Source organism: Epinephelus lanceolatus, chromosome 14 (genome assembly GCF_041903045.1).
Source record: "Epinephelus lanceolatus isolate andai-2023 chromosome 14, ASM4190304v1, whole genome shotgun sequence".
NCBI classification, from domain to species: domain Eukaryota; kingdom Metazoa; phylum Chordata; class Actinopteri; order Perciformes; family Serranidae; genus Epinephelus; species Epinephelus lanceolatus.
In genome coordinates this window covers 12769398-12784928 of record NC_135747.1, presented here as the reverse complement: position 1 = coordinate 12784928, position 15531 = coordinate 12769398, and the positions used below count along the sequence as shown (strand labels likewise).

Genomic DNA, 15531 nt, shown 5'->3' with positions numbered 1-15531 from the left:
GTTGCGACACAATTGACTTAGAAAAGGACACTTTTAAAGTCTGTATGCGTTTGAGAAATGCTTCTCTCTAGGACACCTTAGAAAATGTCTCAAATTCAGAGTCACTTGATTTCTAGCTATTAAATGTGGTAAATTATACACACATTAACAAGAAAAGTGTTACATCACCTAGACAGCTGTGCTGATTAATACAAATGTAACCTGAATAAAAAGACACTCTTTATCCATTTGCACCAACCTAATTCAAAATGGTATAATATCCTCCTATGTCTCATTATCTTTTGCCTTAGTATCTATTACCTAAGTCCGATGCACTATAGCCCGATGGTCTCATCCAGCCCCATTCCTACATTCTTATTTTGTTTTTGCATATGTATTATCAGGAGATGCCACAAACATGCAAACTCACAGGAAGTCTAAAATCCTGCTCTTCACTAAGTGTGAGCACACACCACATTGGTCAAACTTTAATGGTTCAGTTTCTGTCACAGCAAACAGGACGTAAAATGCATGCTGTCACTTTTGGTGTGTATGTGTATGTTGCATGTATGTGTCTAACTACATTTTAAGTACATAGTAAAACTGAAAGGGATAGTGCACCCAAAAATGAAAATTCAGCCATTATCTACTCACCCATATGCTGAGGGAGGATCAGGTGAAGTTTTAGAGTCCCCACATGCCTTGTAGAGATCCAAGGGGAGAGGAGGTAGCAATACAACTCCACCTAATGGAAGCTGGGCGCCCCAGATTAAAACATCCAAAAACACATAATTGAAACCATACATATATATATATATATATATATATATATATATATATATATATATATATGTATATATATATATATACAGTACAGGCCAAAAGTTTGGACACACCTTCTCATTCAATGCGTTTTCTTTATTTTCATGACTATTTACATTGTAGATTCTCACTGAAGGCATCAAAACTATGAATGAACACATGTGGAGTTATGTACTTAACAAAAAAAGGTGAAATAACTGAAAACATGTTTTATATTCTAGTTTCTTCAAAATAGACACCCTTTGCTCTGATTACTGCTTTGCACACTCTTGGCATTCTCTCCATGAGCTTCAAGAGGTAGTCACCTGAAATGGTTTTCCAACAGTCTTGAAGGAGTTCCCAGAGGTGTTTAGCACTTGTTGGCCCCTTTGCCTTCACTCTGCGGTCCAGCTCACCCCAAACCATCTCGATTGGGTTCAGGTCCGGTGACTGTGGAGGCCAGGTCATCTGCCGCAGCACTCCATCACTCTCCTTCTTGGTCAAATAGCCCTTACACAGCCTGGAGGTGTGTTTAGGGTCATTGTCCTGTTGAAAAATAAATGATCGTCCAACTAAACGCAAACCGGATGGGATGGCATGTCGCTGCAGGATGCTGTGGTAGCCATGCTGGTTCAGTGTGCCTTCAATTTTGAATAAATCCCCAACAGTGTCACCAGCAAAACACCCCCACACCATCACACCTCCTCCTCCATGCTTCACAGTGGGAACCAGGCATGTGGAATCCATCCGTTCACCTTTTCTGTGTCTCACAAAGACACGGCTGTTGGAACCAAAGATCTCAAATTTGGACTCATCAGACCAAAGCACAGATTTCCACTGGTCTAATGTCCATTCCTTGTGTTTCTTGGCCCAAACAAATGTCTTCTGCTTGTTGCCTCTCCTTAGCAGTGGTTTCCTAGCAGCTATTTGACCATGAAGGCCTGATTGGCGCAGTCTCCTCTTAACAGTTGTTCTAGAGATGGGTCTGCTGCTAGAACTATGTGTGGCATTCATCTGGTCTCTGATCTGAGCTGCTGTTAACTTGCGATTTCTGAGGCTGGTGACTCGGATGAACTTATCCTCAGAAGCAGAGGTGACTCTTGGTCTTCCTTTCCTGGGTCGGTCCTCATGTGTGCCAGTTTCGTTGTAGCGCTTGATGGTTTTTGCGACTCCACTTGGGGACACATTTAAAGTTTTTGCAATTTTCCGGACTGACTGACCTTCATTTCTTAAAGTAATGATGGCCACTCGTTTTTCTTTAGTTAGCTGATTGGTTCTTGCCATAATATGAATTTTAACAGTTGTCCAATAGGGCTGTCGGCTGTGTATTAACCTGACTTCTGCACAACACAACTGATGGTCCCAACCCCATTGATAAAGCAAGAAATTCCACTAATTAACCCTGATAAGGCACACCTGTGAAGTGGAAACCATTTCAGGTGACTACCTCTTGAAGCTCATGGAGAGAATGCCAAGAGTGTGCAAAGCAGTAATCAGAGCAAAGGGTGGCTATTTTGAAGAAACTAGAATATAAAACATGTTTTCAGTTATTTCACCTTTTTTTGTTAAGTACATAACTCCACATGTGTTCATTCATAGTTTTGATGCCTTCAGTGAGAATCTACAATGTAAATAGTCATGAAAATAAAGAAAACGCATTGAATGAGAAGGTGTGTCCAAACTTTTGGCCTGTACTGTACATATATAATATCTCCATACTGCTCGTCCGTAGTGATCTAAGTGTCCTGAAACCCCAACATAAAAAGTTGTTTGGAAAAATGTCATTTGAACTCTGCTTTTAGCCTCATTGTAGCCTGATGCTCTAACTGCCTCTCTATACACCGTGCTCATGTGTGTGTGCTTGTGCGAGACTGTGAGACATGGGCACCGCCTTCATGTGTGTTCACGTGCTTTTGCTGGTCTCGCACGCAAGCGTGCACACGTGAGCTTGGTGTACACAGAAGCAGTTAGAGCTACAGGCTACAATGAGGCTAAAAACAGTTTTTTCCAAACAACTTTTTATGTCAGGGCTTCAGGAAACTTGGATCACTAAAAACGAGCAGTATGGAGATATTTTATGGTTTCAATTATGTGTTTTTTGGACGTTTTAATCTGGGGCGCCCAGCCTCCATTAGGTGGAGTTGTGTTGCTAGCCCCATCTCCGCAAGAGATGTGAGGACTCTAAAACTTCACCTGAGCCTCCCTCGGCATATGGGTAAATAGATAATGGCTGAATTTTCATTTTTGGGTGCACTATCCTTTGAAGTAAGTATAGAAAAATCTTTTATTGGACCCCCTGCAGACTGTTTAAGCTTAAACTCAGGAACAACACTGACTGTTGATCGTGTTGCAGCTCTGAAGGGACTCTTCTTCACTTACTCTGTAAATGTCCCATGAATCACAACTACTGGATGAAGGTTCATGAACGTATAAAAAACATCACCCAGACTAACTTCTAAGTTCTGCCCGAGGATGTATGTTCTCAGTGACCCACAAATGACATCTCACTGTGGAGCCAGGGGCTTCATTCAGACCAGTATAATGGTGGGAAAGAAAATTAGACGGGAGGAAACCAGGTTAGGCGTCTTTAAAGGAATGGTCACAGAGTTGGCAAAAGTTGCATCATATGAATAAATCTCTCTCACAGTAATATGTGGCAAAGTGGAGAAACTACTTGGAGTACACTGCTGGTGTGGATGGATCTTGAAGTGAATCACATGCCATGTGCATGGTGCTGTTTTGCACAGTTTGTGTGTGTGTGAGGGCTAATCAGCTGTAGGTCAGAGTAGATTGTGGTGCATATTTATGTAGGAATATAGGTTTGATTTTTTTTCTCTAAGAATTACTTTTTAAAGGGCCAGTGTGTAAAATGGGTTGAAAACAGTGACATCAGTGGTCAAATTCTAGATTGCAGGGCTCACTCGCTCACCCCTCCCGTCGGGTAAATGACGGTGGCCTCGTAGGGACAAAAAGCCTTGCGCAGACACGGGTTTTTCAGGAGTAGGTCTATCTGGCGACGAGGTGAATGTTTATTTAGAAATCTAAACCATGTTACGATATTGTAATGAATCCCTCACGAGCAGGAGACCAGAGGAGCGTTCGGGAAAAAGGCCTGTTTATTTGAGCACTCCAGAAACTCTGGTAACACTCCAGGGGGTAAAAGACTCCGTCCCAAACTCTGACTCTTCTAGCGTAACACACACACTTCATACACACATACTCGTTTACAGTACCAAGCAGGTACCCCCTCCCCTCTCTGCTCCACCAATCTCCAGTCCGCACACTGACTGACAGCGTAGCCTGTAAACAGAGCTCAGCTGTTTATTTAGCCTAGCAGTATCTCCGGACAATAGTAGCTGCAATGGACGACTGTCTGAGCCGGAGCATACAGATGAGGAACCCCATGTGTTTGATGCTGAGCAGGCGAGACGAGAGGCTGAATCCTCCGCTCCCATTTTGCTGCACAGAATGGGATTCGGTGCTACCATTGTTGGGGAGATATATCATCAGGAGGAAAAGCGCCGCAGAGAGTGCATCACAAGGAGTGAAGTTGCATCTTCTTTTCCTCACAGATGACGGTTCGGGTTCATTCTCTCCTGTAGCGTGGTAAGTGTGGTCCATTCGCAAACTTTATAACTAAAAAAAACTTTTCACTACTCTGTATCGACGAACTACTAACACTCTCTGCTGTTTCCTCCTCCTTCTTCCTTCCTTCCGCTGTCTTCGTTGGTTTATTTATGCACGCGAAACGCGTTCTCTGGCTGGCTGGATTGTCCACTAGGGCTGCCTTACATACATGGCGGCGCAAGATGGCGACCTCTCTAAAACAAGGCCCTTGCTATATATATATATATATATATATATATATATATATATAAAAGCATAATTATAAGGCTGCGAAAACCAAATGAATTTTATTTTATAGCGATTATACACTTGTATAAACATATTAATGGGTAGAATATTCAGATTCAGATTCAGATTTGACAATAAACCATGCCAAATATTACACACTGGCCCTTTAATTATAATTTTATTTAGTTGTTGGGTCTTTTTTTCCTCTTATGTATGTATATATATATATTTGATTTGCTAACAATCAGCAACACTGTTTATGTTTAAAAAAAGTTCAGTAAAATATTATTTGTTAATGGATGGCAGAGTGGCAGCTCAGTCTTTCATCCTCTGCAGCACCTCTGTGGTGCTGTTACGAGACGAACACGGCTCTGTGCAACCTGACAGCCACTTGATGGACTCAGCTGAGCTGCAGCAGGCCTGAAAACCGCTGGATTAACAGGCTTGTGTTTAGCACTGATGTACAGTCAGTGACCTTGTTCAATTAGGAATATATTGCTCCATTCGCTCTCACCCTCGAATGAAGAAATAGAGTTTGGAAAAAGTATTTAATCTGTCCAGGTGGATATGCCAAGCATGACTGAAAGCCTAATAAGACAAGGCTTCACACTCTCAAAGGCACCAGTAATATAACAATACCCTATTGGCTTAAAGCTCCCTTCATCCATCCCACATGCCCCTGAAATACTCTTTCACTGTAGTGGAAAAACAACACATTTTATTTCTGTTGGAATGTATGGAAACACAATGGATACAGAACGTGGACAGGTAGGTACAGCATGTCAGTGCTTTGACCATGCAAACACCTTTTCCACCTGATCTATTTGTCAATTCAAGAATAACAATATTAAGTGGTTTATTTTTTTAGAAGAATATAAATACATGTCACACACACATGCATGAAATGAGTGGATTGTAGGGCAAAGGAACAAAGCCCTTACACTTCACAGGACAAGAGCGACTCTCGATTGTATCCTGCTTCAATTCCACATTCAGTAAATTTCTCATTCAGTCACAACAAGGGCACACTGGATGTTACGTGAGCATTAAAATGATGTGCGGCAGCCTTCACCAGATCTTGACCCAACTCAAAACCAATGGCAATTTTGGGCCAAAACACAGAATGAAGGATAATCTTTGTATAGAATAGTGTCAGAGTTCCAAACCTTGGATAACCTTTTCAGTGGAGCACTGTGGCAGTTGTGGAGGCTTTTGGTGGACTAACTATGACATTTTATGTTAGTAAATGTTTGCAAATGCAGATGTTCTGTTGCTTTAATGCAGGTGGAGAAAAATAACCCAAATTGCATCAGACCACATGGATTCATTATCAATCAAACATTAATTAAACTCAGCAGGTTGCTTGGTACTCACATATACTCTCTGTGTGCTGAGTGCACAGCTGCTGCATTGCTGTAGCGCCAGAGGACAATGACTGATGACAGGACGTCCAGCGTGGCATCAAACTACAGCAGAAACAAAGAGCAAGCAACAAATGAAAAGAGGAAATGGTCTTAAGTTGCAAGTAAGCACAGTTTTTGCAACAAACTTGAGTGTTTTTTAGATAGTAGATAAGTATTTGCGCCACTGCAACACATCTGTGTTTAATATGCCACAAAAGATGTAGTATCTTTCACCATATCAGTGGTTTTAAAGATCCAGTGAATGTTTGGTATGGTGTGAAACATACAAGAGCTGCTTCAAAATGTAATGTATGACCAAGACTGTTTATGTTTTATTGCCACAGGGTGATAAAACATTACTTTCAACATGATACTGTATATGACTTTGTGCTGCATTGTTAGTTATCCTTTGTCAAAGACAACTTAAGACAGTCTTATCTGCCCTGAAGCTGTATCATAAAATATGATCATTATCATTTAATTTTCAAGTCACATAATGTACCTGTAAAAGCTAAAAGAAAAATGTCAACTTTCAACATTATAGCAGCTAAAGCTACAGGCAATCAGCTGCTGTGATCTAACCCCCCTGCACAGGGTTATAGCAACGTATTGTCTTCTTGCTACTTTATTAAAACCGTCATAGATAGCTTTCCTAATTAAAACCCAATCTTTAATAAAGAAATAGCTAGCACTGCAGATTATGGTATATAATATTCCAATCACATTATGCTAATCACGTTTGCCCTTACTGGCTTAGAGTGCGGGGGATTTAATATTCACTTCACTCTCAATAAGTCTTATTTTTTAAACTAATTACACCCAGTCACTTCCTTTAAAGAAAAATAGGTAATAAGAAGCTTTATTTTGGTGAAAGCCAGCAGACGTGTTTAGCAAACACAAAAGGCACCTGAGCTGCGTGCCAAGTCTCTCTTCTCTGCCCTGTTACCTTGGAGACAAAGGGACCAATAACACTTTGGTAACAGGATTCATTAATAAATCACAGAGCCCAAAGTTATGACTAATTGATCAATGCAAAGGGAGGTGGGAACTCACGGCAAATCCAAAGGATGACGCGCTGTGCCTCATGAATGATACAGCTGTGGAAGGAGAGAGAGAGAGAGACAGACAGAGAGAGCAGTTAGCACTGATTGATTAGCTTTCAGTGGTCAGTTTTATCCTATAGTTATGTGACATTGGTGATCTCATTTAGTTGAATACAAGATACTATAATAATGACACGTTCCCAGTATGCATTAATGAAGCATATTCATATGTACACATACAATGCATCATGTATAATAAACATGATGCGGAAAAACCTAAGTTAACAATGCAAACAACTTAACATGATGAAACATTACAGGATTATTAAAGGTCCAGTGTGTAGGATTTAGGAGCATCTATGGGCAGAAATTTCTGGAATATAATATTCACAACTAAGTTTTCATTAGTTTATAATTATCTGAAAATTAGAATCTTCGTGTTTCTTAATCTTGAATGAGCCATGTTGTTGTTGTTCTCTAGTGGTGAGGTTGTAGATTGCAACCAACTAAAATTTCTCCCATGTGGCAAGTGTGCAGAAGAACTACACTGGCCAAATGCAAATCTTTCCTGGTGACAGTGTTTACTTTGTCCATTCTGGGCTACTGTTGAACAACATGGTGGACTCCATGGAAGAGGACCTGCTCCATATGTAAATGTAAGCAACTCATTCTAAGGTAGCGATGACATGATGATTCCAGGTTTCAGGTGATTATAAACTAATGAAAACTTAAATATTTCATTCCATTTCTGCCAATAGATGCCCATTAATCCTACAAACTAGACTTTTAATGTGAAAAAAAAAAAACTTTTTTTTTTTCTTTTTTTGGTGGTTGAGAATTCATATCAGCAGCTCATGTTACATAACGCTATACACCTAGAAAGTGGAAAGTAGTACTATGATCAGTGGGATATTTTGCAGGTGAAATACTGAGAAAACCATTTGAATTTACTGTTAAACTTCAATTAAAAGCCTAGTCCCAAATAAATACCAGTCCCTTTTACTAGCTGTGTAGCTACACATTCTGACAAATAAATGCCTCAATTACACGCATGGTCTGGTTGCCAAGCAGTTCATTTTTATAGAAGTTCTTTGGATATATAAAACACGTTATTGGCTACCCACTTGAGTTAATGTTAGTTAGGTGCTTTGATCACACATATAAATATAATATGGAGATGCTGCATATTTTTAGTTTGGTTAGATTCTCACAATTCAATCATTCATTTCATTTTACTGAAACTAGTATGAGCATCAAAGAAGACAGTAATCTTCTGAGATATACTGGCCTAAGACACACAAGAGATGTGAAAAAAAAAGTGGTGACTCCCTATGTTACCTCTGAAGCAGTCATATAGTCAGAATATAGACGCATGTCTCAAATATAAGCCTGTTGAGTTCAGTGATTTAAGCAATAAATAGCACAGGCTATTATTAAAGTTTTGACGGTAAAAAAAACGGGAAAAAAAAAAGTTTTACGGTAAACCATAAAAGACTACTTTCCTTACATGACATGTTAAATCCTTCCGGTAATTTGGGGGCAGCACAACAACCTGTAAACCCACCACTGACATATTAACGTATTAGCAAATGGTTGCTTATTACACATCCAGCAGACACGGAGCAACATTGGCATTCATTTGTAGTTGTGTCTCTGGCCACCTGACAAAAGTAAGTCCTGTATTTACTCACTGATTAGCTCTAGTTTGGTCTCCACCAAATCCTGAGTGAAGTATTTGGCTCTTTAACTGCTAAATGCTTCACTATGCTCACCCGTTAGTCGCTAACATTGTCTGGATGCTGCTCAGTGATTTGCAAGTGAGCGTATCAAATGTTTTTGTTAAAACAAAAAAAAGAAAGAAAAGGAAAAAGGTTGATGACCATAACCCAAAACAGTAAAGTTGGGCGCCGTAAAACCAAAACAATCAGCTGAAAGACACGAAAACACTCCAAGGAGCTAAGAGGAACGTTCGTAACATTTGGTGCCATGCAAGTGGCATCACAGTTAAATGCTGTTCATATAGTAACAACCTTTCAAAAGCTCCATTGAGCTCAGCTGGATGCATGAAGGTTCCCTGAACGGCAGAGAGGGTATATTGAACATTTGTTGCAGTCCTTGTCTAGCACACCTGTGCTTTTTTGTCCTTCTGCCTGCCCTTGTGTTGCTGTTTCTCTTTCTTTCTCCCCCTGTGTTTTCAGGACAGAGTCTCGGGGGGGACAGCGTATCGGCAGTCAAATCACCATGGTAACAGGAGATTTGAGGCCAAGCTGGGAGTAGGCCTGAACTACAGAGCTTTCATCTTCTTGCTCTTTTTCTCCCCTCTTTGCTCTTTGTCTTTGCCGCCTTTGTCGCCCACTCCTTTCTCTCAGATTCTGATTTCCTCTGACACATATCTCCTTCTTTCTCTCCTTTCCTAACTATCTCAGTGTCTCTTGTCACATCTTTGAGTGGTGGACTTTTTCTTTTATTCATATAGGTAAGAGCTCACTGCTCCATGGCCATGGACATGGAGTGACGTTGCATTTTGCCAGAAACGAATAAATATTTAAATGTAAGTTACAAAGGACTTTTTCGTTTCTTTCGATGTTTAAAACATTGCTAGCATGAAAAAGAGCAGCCTAAACTACTGAGGCACAATACAAAGAAGAAATGAGAAACAAAAGAGCTAAATAAAGAGAAGTGATTGAAAAGGAAGAAGAGTGGAGATGAGAGGGCAGTCCCAGACAGACCCCTGATACAAGGCAGATGGTATTAGTCAGGCTGGGTGTGTAACACATGACTGCCCACAGACACTCACACACATATGCTGTCCCTCTGTCTCGCTCTGTCTTGGAGACTGTCACCCACGAGTCTCCCTCTTTTACACGACCTCTTTCTTGATTGTCTTCTCTCTCACGTACAAACTCTCTCTCACACTCACACACACAACACACACTCACACACACACACACACACACACACACACACACACACACACACACACACAGGGTGAGCCAAATGTGCAGAGCTCCACCAGGCCTCCGACCCATCTGGAGAGTCCAGAAACAGAGCCAAACTGAGAGTGTGCCTGATTCTCCAGTGAATACAAGAAACAAATACAGGGTAATTGGACAGTTGGAGACTCCCAACTTTACTGCACCTTTGTCACGATGCTTGAACCAGCCCAGTCGCCAGAGGAAATGTTGGCATTGTGCTTTTCTGCAAACCACAAATATGTTTCATTTGTACATTTCATACATACCATGTCAACATTTCTTAAGTAGCATTTTATATGAGTGACTTGGGCCCAATCCCAATAGCCCCCCTTGTCCACTACCCCTAGCCCTTGCCCACTATCCCTTGGCCCTCAAAATGAAGCAACAAGGGGTAGGGGTAGAAATCTTTCCCTAGGAATTGAGACACAACTCACTACGTCACCACGTTGGTTACGTTCACGCATACAAAACTATTTTAAATAGGAAGCTGCGAGTCATCTACATTTCCAACTGGCATCTACAATGGAGTTTCATTCATCCAACCGATCGCATTTGCCACATTCATCATGCTTCGTTTGATGAACGACAGACAACAAGGGACTTCTGCTAGCTAGCTAACCAGCTAACATTATGAGGCAGCATAGTTATACTAGCTGGCGTGTTATCGTAATGTGAAAAGTCCGACAAATTTGCAGAACAGGACAGATGACAGACGCCAGATAATGCGAGCTAGCTAGCTAGCTAACAAGCATCCTGACGACGGTAACGTTAGCTATGTATGAACTTTTTTCCCTGTCTCTTGCTCGGTGGTAGCCATGGCGACGTCTACTCCTCGCTGGCAAGTCAGCATCTGAAATCCCTCGCTCTGAAGGGCTAGTTGAATGCACAAATGTAGGGGTAGGGCCAAGGGGTAGGGCTAAGGGGGGTATGGGGACTGGCCCTTAGTCTTTGGAATGCGGAAGGGATGGTGGATAGTGTGCTACCTAATTGAGATTCCTGCCAAGGTGCAGCTCACTGCAGAGCACTGTTTGAGACCAAAAACAGTGAAACCCATTGTTTTTTACCAAGTCACTGCTGCATTTTTCAGGTGCTGCTTTCAGACGCCTTTCGCAAGTATTGGCAACTTGGTAGGAAATGACTCACAAATTGCGAAAAAAAGAAAAAAGAAAAAAAAAGATTAGAAATTGATTTTGAAAAACAGGGAAAAAAGAAAAAAGCTAGAAAAAAACAATATTTGTAATTATTATTATTATTACATTTTTAAATTATGTTATTATGTTATAATTAAACCAAATTATAATCATAAATCACTATAAATTAAAAATCAAATTATTATAACTCATATCGCAGCGGTGCCTGAACAGCATGACGTGTGTGGTTGTGCTGCTGCCGTGGTCCTGCCAGATGCCTCCTGCTGCTGCTGCCATCATTAGTCATTAGTCATACTTCTACTGTTATTATACACATATGACTATTGTCACACATGTATACTGCCAGATGTTAAAACATACTTTCAACATATTGTACCACAGTAGCCAGAACTATAACTATAATATTATTACTTTCATTAATGTTGTTGTAAGCTACTGTCATTACCTATATCTCTCTCTCTCTCTCTCTCTCTCTCTCTCTCTCTGTCTCATTGTGTCATACGGATTACTGTTAATTTATTATGCTGATCTGTTCTGTACGACATCTATTGCACGTCTGTCCGTCCTGGAAGAGGGATCCCTCCTCAGTTGCTCTTCCTGAGGTTTCTACCGTTTTTTTCCCCCCGTTAAAGGTTTTTTTTGGGGGAGTTTTTCCTTATCCGCTGTGAGGGTCATAAGGACAGAGGGATGTCGTATGCTGTAAAGCCCTGTGAGGCAAATTGTGATTTGTGATATTGGGCTTTATAAATAAAATTGAATTGAATTAATCAAATTATGTTATAATTATAACAATTTTAAACACTATTTCCAGGAAATTTCCTTGTTTGTTAAATTTCATTTTTTCCACACATTTTCTTGTTTTTAAATTTTTTTTTTTTTTTTTACTAATTTCTTGTTAATTTTTTGGGTCATTTCTTTTTTCTTTTGCTCATTGCCTTTTCCCCATGTTTTTATAAGAAATCAAGCCAATTTGCTCAGGTTTCAAAGGGTTAATATGGTAGTAGATAGACCAGTGATAGTGCCACAAAAAGCATTTTTTTTTAGACACCACTGCATTTTCAGCCAGGATAGTGCCATGAAAGTGGTTGTGTTTTTTACTTAAACATCCCTGCATTTCCAGCAGCTTCTCAGCCACCAAATGTGGGTGTTTTTAGCATCTCATCCAGGAGCATAAATATAGACAGTGCAGGCAGTGCAACTGCCCTTGCAAGTGATTCAGATTGCCACCTTGAAAGTATACCTGTGTTCAAAAACCTGTGTTCAATAACATACTCTATTTGTGTCAAGACAATACATGCATGACAGGATAGCACGCACTAGGGCCAATCATAATTTCCGCTGGACTCATTGCTGTGTTTCCAGCAGGGATAATGCCATGAAAAGCGGTTGTTGTTTTACCAAAACATCACTGCATTTCTTACTGGGATTGTGCCACAAAACCAGGTTCTGTATGTTCAGCCAAAACGATGTATGGGCTACAAGTATTCAGGGTTTGTGTACAGTGCCTTGTTTATTCTGGTGATTGTGTTGCTTAAACATAAGTTCTTTTGTCACTTTGAGCAGTGGCAAATAAAGCTGTAAACTGCTTGTTAGCTCATCAGATGTGCCAATATGTGAGAAATCTTTTTAAAAATGGTAATGATGCTATTTGAGATGCCACATATGCCAATGGAGGCCCCGGGTCCAAACAAGAAGTGTTACAGTCCACAATTTAGTAGGAATGATGACTTGAAAAGCATAATTTTATAGATATTCTGAAAACAAATATGATTATTGAAAAAAAAAAAAAATCACGGCTGTGAAAATAAAGTTTAACTGTTCAGTTCCAGTATATCTATGCTTCTTTGTCTTGAAAAATTCATGTTTTGCTTGGTTGATGTAGAAGTATTTAAACAGTAGTTTCCTACTACATTAGCACACAGCCAAGTACAAAGGAATGTTATTTCAACACAAATTAATCGCAAGATAATCTGGATTTCCATTATTCTGATTTGAGCTAATTGAGCTAAAATATGGTTAATCTGCTGGCTTTGTATGTCTCATGTCAAGCAGGCGATGTGGATGACACATTTCATGAACAGACTTGGTGTATGCATATAATGCTGGACAGCACAGTTAAAAACGAGGACATGAGGGCTCGAAATATTTAAATACTGTGGGTCATAAGGTCTGGCATAAAATAGGACAAGCTCTTGGCTTGAAAGCCAACAGCGCTCCCTGACCCTCCTCCTAGATTTGGCCACCCCTTGAGAGATCTGCCTTTGACAACCATAATCCCATAGATTTTAATGCTTTGAGTTTTGCTCGGGGGCATTTGATCGCCTTCCTTGTTCAGAATTTCACACTTGTTAGATGTCAAGGAGGAGTCAAGCTTTGGTACTTTCTTAAATTCAAAGATATAATTTGTGATAGAAAAGAAAACTTAAAGGTCTTTCTTTTCTTTCTTTTTTCAAACCAGTTTTCACTTTATGTTATCTTCACTGAGATAGGTGAAGCGGTATACATCCAGTGATGCGGAGGGTTGTGACCTCTTGGATCTAAAAGCCTCTGTGTGTGACTGTCTACATTCCAGGAAAGCCTCAGATACGAGTTCAGAGCTGAGCACTGCTGGGCGAGAAGCACTGGCCCGTAAACTGTCATGGGTTTAACCTAGTTTTGTGGGTTTCATCTGGTTTAATGCACACACCTCAAGAACACATACAACTCCGAGCTGTGCCTAACTTACAGACTGATCATAGGCAGACACCATTTTGCTCCTAAAGTTGACTTAATTCATTTACAGAGACAAATTCCAATCTTGACATGACTTTATGGTGTCAGCGTGCTCTAAACTTGTGACTGTGGTGAGTCTGTGATCAGCGATCACCATGTCAGTCTGTTGCAACTTCAAGGCCATGTGTAACATTTTCTCATAATACTGTGTAACTTATAGCAGATCATATTATCATACAGACTCAACTCATTACTGGGAAATTAGTTGTAGTGATTACATGTTGTGACTTGTGCCCAAATCAAATAGCTCACACTGCAACTATTACAATTTTTAGAGATAGGAATAATGACACCAAACTCTTCAGGCTGTATTTCAGACTAATTATTTACCTGAGAAGGTCTAAGAAAATGGAATAAACTAACTGAAAACAGAAGATTAATAAAAATTGTTACTGCTTCTCCGGGGAAATTAGTCCACGTGAGTCTGCTTGTTTTTTCTGAATTTCTCATTGTGTAATAAATTGTTTATCTGACCCTCTGTCTTCAAAAGCGATGCAGTGAGTCAGCTGGAATGTTAATCAACACTTTCACTGAAGAAGCACTTTGTGCACACGCACACATGCACCAACACACACACACACACCGCTGTGTTTAAAATGTATTCAGTTCCCAAAAGAACAGATGTCCTCTCTCTGTGTCATCTTTCTAGAAACTCATTAGGGAAGCATTTAAGACCCCTCAGCTTCATCACCTTGAGCCTATTCCTACCGTCTGCCCTCATTTAAACATGCAGCATGTACTGAGCCTGAAGTATAAACAATACGGAAGATCGAAGACTTTCTTATCCACACATAAGACTTATTTCTCTCAAATTTTGTTCGTTACGTTGTTCAAATCCGTGTCGGCATGACCACTACATAACATACTACAACACAATGCCCTAGACATTGCAAGTTTTAAGGGAGTGTGCCATTAGCATGCTGACTGCAGGAATGTCCTCCAGAGCTGCTGCCCGTGAGCTGAATATTCATTTCACTACCATACACTGTCTCCAATTTTGTTTCTGTGAATTTGGCAGTACATCCAATCAACCTCGTAACAGCAGACCATGTGTAACCACACCAGCTCAGGATCTCCACATCCAGCGTCTTCACTTGCAAGATCATCTGAGATCAGCCACCAGGTCAGCTGATGCTCCAGCTGATTTGCTCAATTGAAGAATTTCAGGACAAAATGTCAAAAATTGTCTCAGGGAAGCTCATCTGCATGCTCGTTGTCCTCACCAGGGTGCTGGTGACAGCAGTTTGTCGTCTTAACCACCCTGAATGGGCAACTGCTCGCCTTTGATGGCGTCTGGCACTATGGAGAAGTGTTCATTTCACAAATTAATCCTGGTTTACACTCTACCAGGAAACAGATGGGAACAGATTTAACCAACACTTGAGAGAAGTAAGTATTTTGGGTGCATGAAAAAGTCTTGAATCTTTAATTAATGTTGTCAGAAATAAAAGCAAACAAAAGTTCATATTTTTATTCAGAGTAGTATTCAAAAACTGGAGCAGAGTTTTCTGTGTATGCAGTCATGGGGCCAAAAATACAGAATTCTCCTCTC

General features: G+C 40.3%; 1 protein-coding gene across 1 annotated transcript in view; it reads right to left on the bottom strand.

Moving 5' to 3' along the window:
* Nucleotides 1-15531, bottom strand: part of tmem163a (transmembrane protein 163a) — an 88546-nt gene that overhangs the window by 18839 nt on the left and 54176 nt on the right. The window contains exons 3-4 of the mRNA XM_033617651.2: nucleotides 7092-7135; nucleotides 6010-6101 (exon numbers count right to left, since the gene is read on the bottom strand). Of these exons, the coding sequence (XP_033473542.1) occupies nucleotides 6010-6101; nucleotides 7092-7135 (136 nt within the window). The remainder of the gene's footprint in view (nucleotides 1-6009; nucleotides 6102-7091; nucleotides 7136-15531) is intronic.